Raw genomic sequence first — 13172 nt, forward strand, 5'->3', positions numbered from 1 at the left:
TAACAAATTGAGTAATGTTATATAATAGGAAAATAATATTATACCGCCTAAGTTTATATATTTTTTTTCTTTAATACTTAAAGAAGTGACTATTAGTATATTGATTTTTTTAATTTTTAAAAATATTTAAAATAAAAAATATAAAAAAAAAATGATACAATTTGCACTAGGGGCAAGTGTGCAAACTTGAGTGGCTTACCCTATATAATATACCTAATGTGCACTTTTCATCATACTTAAGTATCCCTATATTTTAAAAAATAAAAATAGAAATTGATGAATGATGTCAACTCGAAATGTGGGCAGGATGAGAGTTTAATATATTTTCCTTCAGATTTCTCTATAAGAAATATCAATACTTTCTAAAAAAAAAAATTTGACATATTCCTAAGCTATCCTTATCCTTCTTTCAAATAAATTCTCTATATATTATATTCACAAACGAAAAGCAAATGCTGAACCGGCTGTATGTATAAAGGAAACCGGTCTCCAAGGTCCCATAATAACTCCAATGTGGATGTCCTTTCCGTCAAAAGAAGGGGAGAGGTTTAGACCTTTGGGACCTGAGGCAATCCGATGGTGCCCACCCAATTTTCTGGTTCACATTGTCATATATCACCAGTTGCCCGCGCAATGAGACATCTGCACAGATCATGTATTCAGATAACTCCAGCTCCCCATTGAAAGGTAAATTACATAACATGATAACCAATAATAATGTATGGGAAAGTTTCAATATTTGTGGAAGAGAAATGATATTTGTAATTCTAGTGTGCAATCTCAGTGCACTTCTTTTGAAAAAATTGGATAAATCTATGACCCACATGAAAAAATCGCTTTTTAATAGTGGATCCATTTTTTTCAAATTAAGTATACAGGACTTGAACACCCTAGACTGTATCTAGCATTAATCTTTGTGGAAAGGACCTATATCCTAAACAAACAAGAAAAACAAAAGTGATTCTGTTAGTGTTTGCAATAATACTATCCAATAAAGGCCATGAGGTGAACCAAATGCCAAGGGTACAACATTCTAGCTAGGACGCCTGGGTTCAATTCTCCACATATATAGCTTCAATATTTGGAATAGACATAGGTCTCAAGTATCCAGGGTTTGTCGTGCTCTCCGGTCTAAGTGCATTCCAAGCCTAGTGCCAGATTTCGTCGGGCCAGGTACAAAGATTTGGGTGCACATATTTCCGTAATACACAGAAAATTATCCAACCACGTAGTTGGATCTGATAAGTTTAAAAAACTTGGAGAAACCAAAACCAGAGAACCCAGCTCTGGTTCTGGTGGGTTCCCATCAAGAGTGAAGTTTGGGTGGAATGAGGGCTCATGCTATGATTAATGCCAAGATGAATAAATTTTTACACAAGTCTCTAAGACCGAGCATACCTCCAAGTATAAGTGTCGATCCTTCGAGCAATTTGCTTCCGTCAAGGATACCCAAGCACACATTGCCTTTGTTCTACAATAAGAACTCTTGTTACAGAATGGCCAAGAAAACATTAAACATCAAACACCGTAATGATAAAATCCTATGTAAAAGGAAAGTAAGTGCTTACACTAATGATCAAGTAGCCTTCTGGAGGAATTTGAAGCTTTGTGGAGACAACCCACCATTTCCTCCCAAATTGAAGCGTTAAAGTCTTGAAGAAATGTTTAATATCCAAGACAGATCTGCATACATACAGGTGCAGCTTCTAGAATTTTGTATCCATCGTGATTGATAAAGCATTAAAAGTGTGGTTGAATTGAGGCAAGAGAATATTGTATTAACTGTATGTATTACATGATATTGGGCCTGTTTTACATTTGTTTGACAGAGAGCAGGGAGCAAGAGTGGATTTAGTTCAAGGTTACAAAGAACTTGAGCTGCATGTCAAGGCCATTTCATGACAATGAAGAGGCAGGAATAGCTTATGGACCAAAGCAGATACCATTGTAATTTCTGTTTTTTCTTTTTTTCCTTGTCCTTTTAATTGTTCAATCTGTAGCCATATGTCAGCTGCTCATACACCAGAATTTTGTTGGAAGTTCATTTTTTAATTTGACATTTAGGTTCCTAACATGATTTTTGGCCGATCTAATAAATCCCAATGTTTGTACGATCTTTTAAATTACTGAATATTTGAGAAGCAAGAAAAAAGAATGTATAAACAGTTTTCCCTTAGTCACGGAACAAAAAGTGAAACGTCAATAAACTATACTGCCAAAATAGTAAAGGTCACGACAAGGAATGAGATGAGAGATGGCTTTGAAAAAAAGTGCCTTCCACTGGCCCAAATAAGTCACCAAATTGATACAGCAACAACAACAATTATAATTCTATAACACAAAAAAAAAAAAAAAAAAAAAAAAAAAAACCTTCCACAACTCTTAACAAAAACAATTTACTTTCTAATATAACAACACACATGATATAACAAGGTGTTAAATCATTCACTGAAAATGAAAAATACTAAAATACACATTATTATATAACTGATGCCCCTTAGGGAATCTATATTTCAAGCCTGATGAATGAGTTTTTTGGTATTTAAAGTAACCGAGTATATTGAACTAATCATTATGGCAACTTCTCCCTCCAAATGCCTAGGCATTATAAAAACAAAATCCTTCAGGACTCCAATAATCAAACTAAAGGATTTATGAGAGAACATTTTTTTGGCAGTGTTGACAACAAATCATCTTTCTGGCTTTTTGACTTTATTACCTTAAAGAGAGAGACAACATCTTCATTTTTTTTTATTTTTTTATTTTTGATATTTCGTCACTTATGATGGAACATGCATCTGCTAGGCATTTTAACTCAGTCATAGCTGTGGGTAGTGGTGGTGGTGGAGACATAGTAGTGGCATACTAGTGCAAAACTGCAAATGCTAGGCACAAAACCCCTGGCAATATTGAAGTTTGTTGCCACAGCAATTCTCATAGTGGTGTAGAACACCAGCAGTGGAACTGGAAGAGATGGCTAAAGTGGAGGAAAATGTTCAGTCTCTACTATAATAAGTTAGTTAAGTTGGAAACGGCAGTACATAGAAAAGCAGCCAATCAGGGTTTTGGCTTTAATAACCTTTTTTTATTTTCGTAGAAGCCCAATTTCCTATTCCTTTTAATTATTCTGAAATGCATTACTAGATACACTTTCTTCGCTCAGTCTTTATGGAAGTAACCACCACAAAATGTGAGTAACTAGTAATTTGGTTAACTAGCAGGCTCAGAGATCTATTTTGCTGTAATAAATACAATTATAATTGAAGCTGATGCCAGGTGCAGCCAATCAACCAAACTTGCTGTAATACCTGATTGGAAATTCAGCTTGCCAACAAATTGGCAATGTTGGATCTGATTTATCTTCAGTGAGACCAAACCCAGAAACTTCATTAAGCTGCATCAATAGTTAATAAGTAATCAGTACAATAGTGGAAGTGCCACAAAAGAAGAATAACTAAAACTTTCCAGGAGGTTGTGAATAAAAGCACTTACAGAAGCAACTAAATCAGAATATGCTTGCTGAGGAAAATATGTATAAGAACTGCCACTATCAAAAACTACTTGGCCATCAGGCACACCTAATCTAAGAATTCTGCTTCCGTAATTCATTCTCACAATCTCTGTACAATAATAATCTCTGAAGAGGAAAGCATGGAAAAAAAATCAATAGTGAAACAGAATAAAACATCATAGTAAGACATAGAATACACTTTGGAAAATAAGCCGAAGAATTTATCACGAAAATAAAACACTTCTTTTCCATCTAAAGTACGAAATTATGACAGATTTAAATCAGCCAGATATTATGAGACAAAAATGAAAATCATACATTTACCAGAAAAGACTATCCAGCAAATTATTATTTCTTGCAGACTGTATCTCAAAATATGTATTTTCTTCCATAAAATATTTGTCCCCTCATAAGTGAAGCCTCACATATTCTAAGTAATATAAAGAAGAGAAGGAGGGGGAGGGAATATTCATAAATGTTGACTTACATTTCTGGGCTATTAAGCATAGGGGCCCATGCCATACCCCAGTGCGGTACAAAATCATCACCTAAGAACATATATCCACCACCTGCATCCGGGGTAAGGCAATGACCGACCACATTGTTGATTATCCCCTTGCTCGCCAACTGGGAAGGTAGGCTAACTTTAGCCCTGCTTAGCCCAAGAATTCCATCTGTCTTTGCCAAAGTATCTAAGAGTAGTCCTTGCTGATCATATGCACATCTTAGAGACAAAAAAAAAAAAAAAAAAAAAATGCATAAATTAACATTTGAGTATGAAACTAAAGAATTTATGCAATCCAGACTTTGATACGAAGAGAAAAGAGAAAGAAATACCCGAAAACAACATTTAAACTGGTCCATGATCCATTTGCCATCATTAGATGCAGTTCATCTCTTGCAAGAACCCCCGAAGAGGAGCTTTGATCGGCATATTGAATTGCATAGTCACATTGTTTGCAACTTTTACAATGTCCAGAATCCTGATTTCTTTGAACTTCTGTGCACAGGTAGTCCTCAGAAGGTACCACGTTGCCTCCTCTTGGCTTGTACAAAGCATTTGCTCCCTACATCAACTTTATACATTAGAATCAAAATATCTTCCAACTGAAAATTTGATTAAAGGTTATCTTTTATGATTGGCTGCTCTCAATATTACATACTTGTTCAGGAGCCGGTCTCCCATTTTGTCAGCTAACTATCCTTCTAAATGTTTTTGTTTTTTATTCTTGTCCTTCATCTTTATTTTAAATTTGATTTTTTGGACACATTGCACCTGATGGTCAAAGGACAGGTTTGGGATGAGTCCTAAACTCAAACATCTTGTGTTCAAGTCCCCATTAGCAGTTTCCCCTGGACTACGTGATTCATGGTTCTGATGGGTGAAGCCACTATTCGGGGTTTACTCCCTAGGAGTAGGTTCAAAGAGCTCTATCATGTTGATGTTCAACGTCATAAAAAAAAAAAAAAATGGTGAAGAAGGGGGTGGTATTTAGCATTTTGATAATAAAAAATTAGAAGAAAAGGGATGTCACTCTCCTCAAGGAAAAATACTGAACTTTTCCCATAAACTCACTCTCGATAACCAGATAAAATTAATTAAAAAAATTGTGTCAAATAGTACAGACATTATTGAGCACAGTGCATAAAATGGAAGAATAATCGTAAACCCTATAAGATGATAGCTGGATAAAAATATAATGTTGAAAGAAGAAACACATTTATCATATATGGAATTCAAATTATTCAATTAGTAAATACGAAAAGAAAATGGGATCAAATCTCAGAAAAAACAGAGTCAGATTAATGTAATAAAGGCCAATGAACTACCGAGGCATTGATTAAAATACAAATGCAAATCAGGGAATACATTTTTTTTTTTTTTGAAAGAAATCAGGGAATACATTTAGTTACATATAGAAGGATTTTGAAAACCAAATAACAGAACAACCAATAAAAATTAGGCGTTACCTTAGCACAGCTAGTGCAAGGAGCGTCACATTGAATCCAAGTTAAGTCACTCCCAGTATCCATGTCGAGAAAATAACGCTTTGGAGGACTCCCAACAAGCATGTACGTGTAATACAAACTGTAAGATTAGGAAAATGGTTAGCGGCAGGAATGACATCAAGCATAACAGAACAATTGAAGGAATAATGACGATGACAAAGCAGTGATCTGTATACAGCAACAATAGCCATTTGAAGTTTAGAGGAGAGTAACACAGTACTGGTGACTGATAAGTTTGTATATTCCGCTCCTATTGTGCCCTTTTCTAACAGGGAAACATCATGAGGACCTCAAATCATTGTAGCTATTCTCAGTCTTTGCAACTAGGTCAGGCCATAGAAGAGGGAGGGGGGGGATGAGAGATGAATAAACATAATTTTGACGAAAGCTTCATGCCACCCATAAAAAGGAAGAAGAAGAAGATCAAGAAGTTATTTTGCATGCAAATTTCATAACCAGTGAGTGAATGTAACTTCCGTAAAAAGGGGGTAGCACTAACATATATAAAGTTCAATTGTTAAAACGTGGTCCTCCCACAATTCCGGATGCAAATTTCATAACCAGTGAGGGAACGTAACTTCCGTTAAAAGGGGGTAGCACTAACATATATAAAGTTCAATTGTTAAAACGTGGTCCTCCCACAATTCCTTTTCTGGCTCTAGTTACTTAATTCACAGAAAGCATTCCAACCTCCATGAATCATAAAAAATAAATAAATAAATAAAAATAGCAAATCACACGTACCCATTAGGATATACATCTCCTCTAACAGGTAAAATGGCAGCGGAATCAAGTTGTGCCTTAGAAGCAACCAAGTTGTCGATTTTGCGGGGACCGCTACCCTCCTCAATTGGATAAATTAAATCCCCCTTATCAACATCCACAAGCTTCCCCAATCTAAGCTTCAAGTCCCGTTTTTGAGTCCCCCATTTGGGATACAAAGGAAAAAGAAACGAACTGGGTCTACGATCATCATCATCTGAGCGGCGCAATTCTTGCTGGGTCTGAGAAGAAACAGAGCAATAGAGGATAAGAGCGAGCATAGAGATGCCCAGAAAGGCCAAGAATTTTCTTGGGATGCCAAGAGAGGTTCTGCTGATTGAGAGTGAAGATTGAGCTTGAGGGTTGGCTGGAGGTTGGTGTTGTTGGAGTGGGAGAGGGTCTTGGTGATTATCGTCGCCATGGGGTTGTTGCTGGCCGGATTGGGTCTGAGTTTGGGACTGGGTTCTCGGAGGGCTATAGAGAGTGAAGGCAGTGATAGTTTTGCCAAGAGAGGGGTTGTCTGGAGGTGGAAGAGAGATTATGACAACCCCTTTTATAGGTTTGGGCGCATCATCAGAATCCATGTCCACAGAAGAAGCTAAGAAGGATTAGGAGGGAGGAAGTGCGAGAGTCCTGGGTGTCCTGCCAATGTTATTCTTCTTTAATCTTCAGAGAACATGAAGCTGCCCCAGAGACTCTCTGCGCAAGTCAATGCTGCAATGCATGTAAAGCAACTTTGGGATCAAAGGAGGAAGGATCTTGGAACTTCACATCGACGGGACGCGCCAAGTGGGAAAGCAAATTATGAACAGTATTCTTTTATTTGTTATCATAATTTTTTCTTCCCTGGTTAGCGTCAAAGCGCTGTGCGAGTAAATATTATCTATAATAGTATATTACGTAAGTGTCGTATAATTGTTTTACAAAAATAAAATTTATTATTAAAAATTTAATTTTTTATATAAATATTATATTTTTTTTAATTTTTTTAAAATATGATACAGTATTTACACAGAAAAATCATCTTGCAAGTAGAGTTTGTGCACCAATTCGTACACCAATATTGATATGTAAGGCATATATTTAACGAAATGATATGAATTGAGGACAAAAATAATTTTTATGAGATAGAAAATTTTTTTCTTCTCTCAAAATTTTTTTTATATTTTTTTAAATAAAAAATATTATTGGTGTGCAAATTAATGCATAAACTTGTTAGTACCTAACAAAACTCTATTTACACACTCTACAACTGTAAATATCATATTTCAAACTGTTATTATCTAAAATTTAATTTATAAAATTCAATTTTAAAAATAAAATTTTTAATTTAAATTATATTGTACTATAGAAACCTTAGAATAACAGTATTATACACATAGGTTTTACCGATGCCATACTTATGACAATTAAATTAATGATTTTTATATTTTATTTTACCAAACAAAATAGCCACGCATCTTCGTGAAATAAAAAATAATTATCAAAGATATCTGTTATATATAGTTATTTTGCATATTATTTACGTACTCTACTGATGTTATTGGTCAAAATAATTATTTTATAATAAAAAAGGTGACGCAATCAATCACATCAGTAGAGTGTATAAAAAGTACGCAAAAGTAATTATATATAAAATTTTTCGTTATGAAATTTTTGTTAGCAAATTGATGAGATTTGATCAAACGAATCAATTTGATATAAGAATTACATGATCATTTTGAAAGAAACAATTATAGACCAATACCGTTAACTTTTCAAAAATAAAAATCCTCCAACCATAGCATGAAGGTTCATTACCTTCTTAAAAGAGAGGATGAATATAATATAAAAAGAGAAAATAAACAGCTAATATGCAGGCCCTTATAGCATTAGCATCAGCTTGGCTGTACCACTGGGTAAAGTTTATCTAATATAATATTTTGTCTTTTACGTATTTAATTTAAAACTTAATTTCACATTAAATTATTCATCTAAACTTTATATAATATCAAAAGATTTTTATCTACAGGTGACATTTTAATTTTTAATAAAAAAGTATTTTTTTTTGTTAATTATCATAATTTATAATGCTATTTTCCGATATTTTATATTTAATAACATAATGATTATCACATTCATAATTTCATTCTAACTAAGTTATTATTTTTACTTATATTTTTAATGGTCATTTTTTTTTTCCGGATCAGTAAGTAATATTTAAAATTCTTTGATTAAGACTCTTGATTTACCAAACTTTCTGTATTCAACCAAATGTCAACATTTTCTATCAATTTTTTTATTTTGCCAAGATTTCTTCTATCCAACCATCATATCTACAATTATGTTTAATTTTCTTTTTATGCCAAACTTTATTGTATCCAACTACTCATATTTTTTGTTCAAGCTAATAGATCCTTTGGCGTTTTATAAATAGATCAAGTGCTCTAACTACTTCTCGCTCATCTAAAATCAAGCCTCTTAAAATTTTCAATCATTATTCTTTCAATTCTTGAGATTACACCATTTTTATTTCTCTATAGGTCTTTTAATATGGATCATATTCTATATGAAGATTGTACAGATAATGAATTTGATAAGATTGTAGCAATGGCGGTAAAACAAGAATTAAGGGCTAGCAAGCGAGCATATAGCTCACGTCGTCATCGTGTTAAACCTTCTACATTCATCCAACATGAACCATTGAAGGTTGAAGGCCATCAATGCCTTTTCTATGATTACTTTACTACATCACCAGTAAATCCCCCCAATATTTTTAGGAGGAGGTTTTGAATGGGTCGTGATCTATTTTTCGCATCTATTATATAGTAGAAGCTTATGATGATTATTTTGCCAAAAACAAATATACTAGTGGAAGACTTGGATTATATTCCCTTTAGAAGATTACTGCAACAATTAGGATACTTGCATATGGAGTAATGACAAAACTTATGGACAAGTATTTGAGGATCAAAGAAAGCACCAGGCAATTGGGTGTGGAAAAAATCTCAACCGTGGGAATTTTTTCTAATTAGTATTTGATGTCTCAAAACAGCAACAATATTGCAAGATGTTGGACAACATTGTGGATTTCTAAGAATATTGGTGAGGATTGATTGATTGCATGCACTAGAAATAGAAAATTGTCCTGGTGCTTGAAAAGATATGTACTATGGTAATGTATATTAACCATGGTTTGTTTGGTTCACCATATTTTTCGTGAGGGTAATAAAGTTGCAAATTGATTAGCAAAGCATGGGGCTTCTAGTGCAAATTCGGTATTTTCCCACTTGACATAGACTCCCCAAGTGCTATGAGGACTAATTTTTCCGGGATGCCTTCATTATGTCTTAGATAGTCTCATTTTCATTTTAATTTTGCATGGGGTTTTTCTTCTTTCGGTTTAGTTTTGGTTAGGTTAGTCCTTTTTTGCATACTAGGTTTTTTTTGTTTATGTAAACCCCAGATGCTTGAAATGTGACAACGGTTTTCCTTCGTCATAAGTGAGGGTTTATTAATAAAATTGGGAAGGCGTCACTCTTAGACAGGTGACCCTTACTCTTCTTTAAAAAAAATAGTAAATTAACCAACTATTATTTTGGAAGCTATTGCATTTTACGATCTTTCGAATATTATTTTTTTAGATTACCTAATCTCATAATACCATTAAAGTATTGGATCGATCTTCGATAATTGTTGCACTGGCCCAAGGCTATTCTCCTCTGTGTGACTACTCAATTAATGGTTATGAGTATACAATAGAATATTATCTTGTTATTGGTATATATCATTCTTAAGCAACATTAGTTAAAACAATTTTTACTTTACAAGAAAATAAGAGAAAATATTTTTCTACAGCCCAAAAGTCAGCAAGGAAAGATGTGAAGCATGCATTTGAAGTATTTCAAGCTAGATTTGCAATTGGGCGTGGACCTATTGTAACAGCCCGCTAGAAATTCAATTGTGAAATTTCTATTAACTTTAGGAACCTCGTGAAAACTCCATAAGTTTTCACGAACCCATTAATCGTATAGGTTTTTGTCTAACTACATAGTTAGTGTTATTATTTACTATGGTATCAGAAGTGTGTTTTTGATTATTGGAGATAGTTAGAAGTGTCAAAATGTATTATGGTTTGTGCCATTAGACTCGGAGGGCTATTTAAAGTCTTATGGCGCAATAACATTTTTTCATATTTTCGGACAAAACGTCTGTTCAAAACTGTAGATATTATTGGATAAAAAGAAATATCTTGAGGTAATTTTCATGAATATTATTGGGTAAAAATATTTTGAGTTGATTTTTATAGATATTATTAGATAAAAATATCTTAAGTTGATTTTTTGTAGATACTATTGGATAGAATATTATGAGATAATCTTTTATAGATATTTTGGGTAGGAGAAAACTATACTCAACTCTCAACTCCAGCCTCATCTCTTCCATATCTCATCCATAAGAATCTCTAGCCACTTCTCCCCACGAAATTATCTTCATTTACACTTTTCATTAAAAGAATATCAAATACTCTCTCTCGGACAGCTTTTAGGAGGTATTTTGCACGCCAATTTCGAAACTGTTGTAAGTGTTTTATCATAAAGTCTCCTTCATATAAGTTGTTCCTTTTTTAGTCTAATTTACATGGATATCTTATTTGCCCCATTTGAAAATCATTTGGTCAGTCAAATATTGTATAAACTATAGAAAGGTCATTCTGGGAGGTAAACTAGAGAATATGTTATAGTTTGGAGTTTTTGACCAAGCTAATGGATAGATATTGGTCCGAAATTTTTATGGAGTATTGTTAACATGTATATATGACTATTGGTTGAGGATTTTTGCATGATTAAAGGTTTTGATGAAAGATTTTCTTAGATTTAGAAACTTAGAAACTGGAAGAGGAAAAACAGTTTCTGTTTTGAGAAAGTTTAACTCTTTGGTGGTCTAAACCTATTCTAATGACTTTTATAATTTTATTGGAGGATCCTAAACATCTTATATACATGTTATATTATTATTTTGAAGATATTTGATGTTAGTTTCAAAGATATGAAATTTTATGCAAAGAGATATTCAGATAAGCTAAAGTGTGGATATTCTTGGCTAAATTTATGTTTTGGTTAATTTCTAACCATGTGATCTTGAATTAGAAACTTATATATGTTTTAGGACATCTTTTTAAACCATGTAATGGTTTGGTTTGAAGATCATATATTTATAAGTCATAGATCAAGAGATTTATCAAAACTAGTTGAGGAAAAAGTTTCTGTTTTTGGACTAAGTATAAAACCAAAAACTCCAAATGTTATTTTGTGATTTTGGTGACTTTAGTTTGATGATTTAAAGCATGGTTTATGTTAGGATGATATTATGAATATGTTAGAAGTAAGATTTGATTTTTGAAATTCTTGGAGATGTTTTGATTTAAGGTCAAAATTTGTGATTCAAGTGCTTTGATCTTTTTACAAAAATGTTTGGTGTTGACTATTAGCTTTTTCTAAATGGATGTTTTAAGTATGGTTTTGAACTTAGGATTGGAAGATGTTTGTTGCAAAATTTTGGTTTAAGCATGAGTTTTGAAGTTGGAAGGAATTGCAACAAAAATCAAGGGAAATAGCCTATGGATGTTTCGACCATAGTGTGTTCTTCATAGTTGTGTTTTATTTTAAATTTTTCTGAGTTGATATTTAAGTTTAGGATAAAATTTACATGAGGAATGTAAATTTTAGAAACTTTTGGAGTTAGTATGCAAAATCCTTAAGTTATAGGTAAAACGGTCATTTTCCCACATGTAGAGAGTAAAATGAAAATTTTACTCTTTAAGTTAGTATTTTCCATATTTCAAATATTTAGTGATTTAGTTCTAACTTTTAGAATCACTAATTACAGTTCCTCGTGGTTGCACTTGAAGTTTTATAAGAAACGCGGAGATCGAGGTAAGTTAGCTTTTAACTTACTAGCAGTCTACTGTGTATGTGTGCTAAGTAAAGGAACTACAGTGTATGTATGTATGTTATCATATATGTCATGCCATGCCAAGTTATCACGTAATTGTCTATTATACAGAATTTATTCTGTTGCAATTTTTATATGTTACATAATATATTCTGTCATGTATTACTGTACCTTACAAGTACGTCATACTAAGTATGCCATCTATTACATGTATGTCAAGTCATGTAATATTCACTGTTGCAAATATGTCATGTTAAATATGTTGTCTATTATATGTTATGCAATGTTACGAAATATTTCTATCTCAAGTTGGTCATGTATTTCAAGTTATATTCAAGTCACGTTATGTTACGTCAGGGCTTCAGTCATTTCGTATTCCAGTCACGTTTCATCTTGATTACTTATGTATGGGGTCACAACAATTGTGACGCATACACTACGTGAGACACAGCAATTGTGTCACGTAGAATACATGGGGTCACAACAACTGTGGAGTATGTATTTAAGCAGTTAAAGAATAAGTTTTCGTAGAATACATGGGGCCACAACAACTGTGGAGTATGTATTTTTCATGTTAAGTCAAGTTTGTGTAGAATACATGGGGCCACAACAACTGTGGAGTATGTATTTTTCATGTTAAGTCAAGTTTCAGATCAAGTTCATGTCAAGTCAAGTTCAGTTCATGTTTCAATTTAAGTTATGTCAATTATGCTATGTTGTATGCCAAGTTATGCTTTAATTACTTATGAATTTGATTATGCATTTATGCTTTTACTGTCATGCATGCATCATTAGCTTGTGTGGAAGTTTTTTGTTAACTTACTGAGATTTGTAATCAAATCTCACTTTGGTAGTCCCAACTACCATTCCCCCCGAATGGTAGATCTTGTTACAGAACCTGAAGGAGAATCGGGAGCTGATCAACTAGACACAGTTGACTAAGCGATGGTGCGAC

At 33.2% G+C, this 13172-nt stretch overlaps 1 protein-coding gene across 1 annotated transcript; it reads right to left on the reverse strand.

The window, feature by feature from the left end:
* Positions 1-286: 286 nt before the first annotated feature.
* Positions 287-7089, reverse strand: LOC122299654 (aspartyl protease APCB1). Its single transcript, XM_043110046.1, has 9 exons — positions 6266-7089; positions 5483-5600; positions 4349-4578; positions 3999-4235; positions 3493-3637; positions 3309-3394; positions 1569-1683; positions 1399-1471; positions 287-642 (listed from the first exon to the last, which is right to left on the reverse strand). The coding sequence occupies exons 1-9, from the start codon at positions 6865-6867 to the stop codon at positions 530-532; spliced, it is 1719 nt and encodes a 572-aa protein (XP_042965980.1). The 5' UTR covers positions 6868-7089; the 3' UTR covers positions 287-529.
* Positions 7090-13172: the final 6083 nt, after the last annotated feature.

Source organism: Carya illinoinensis, chromosome 16, assembly GCF_018687715.1.
Source record: "Carya illinoinensis cultivar Pawnee chromosome 16, C.illinoinensisPawnee_v1, whole genome shotgun sequence".
Classification (NCBI taxonomy): Eukaryota; Viridiplantae; Streptophyta; class Magnoliopsida; order Fagales; family Juglandaceae; genus Carya; species Carya illinoinensis.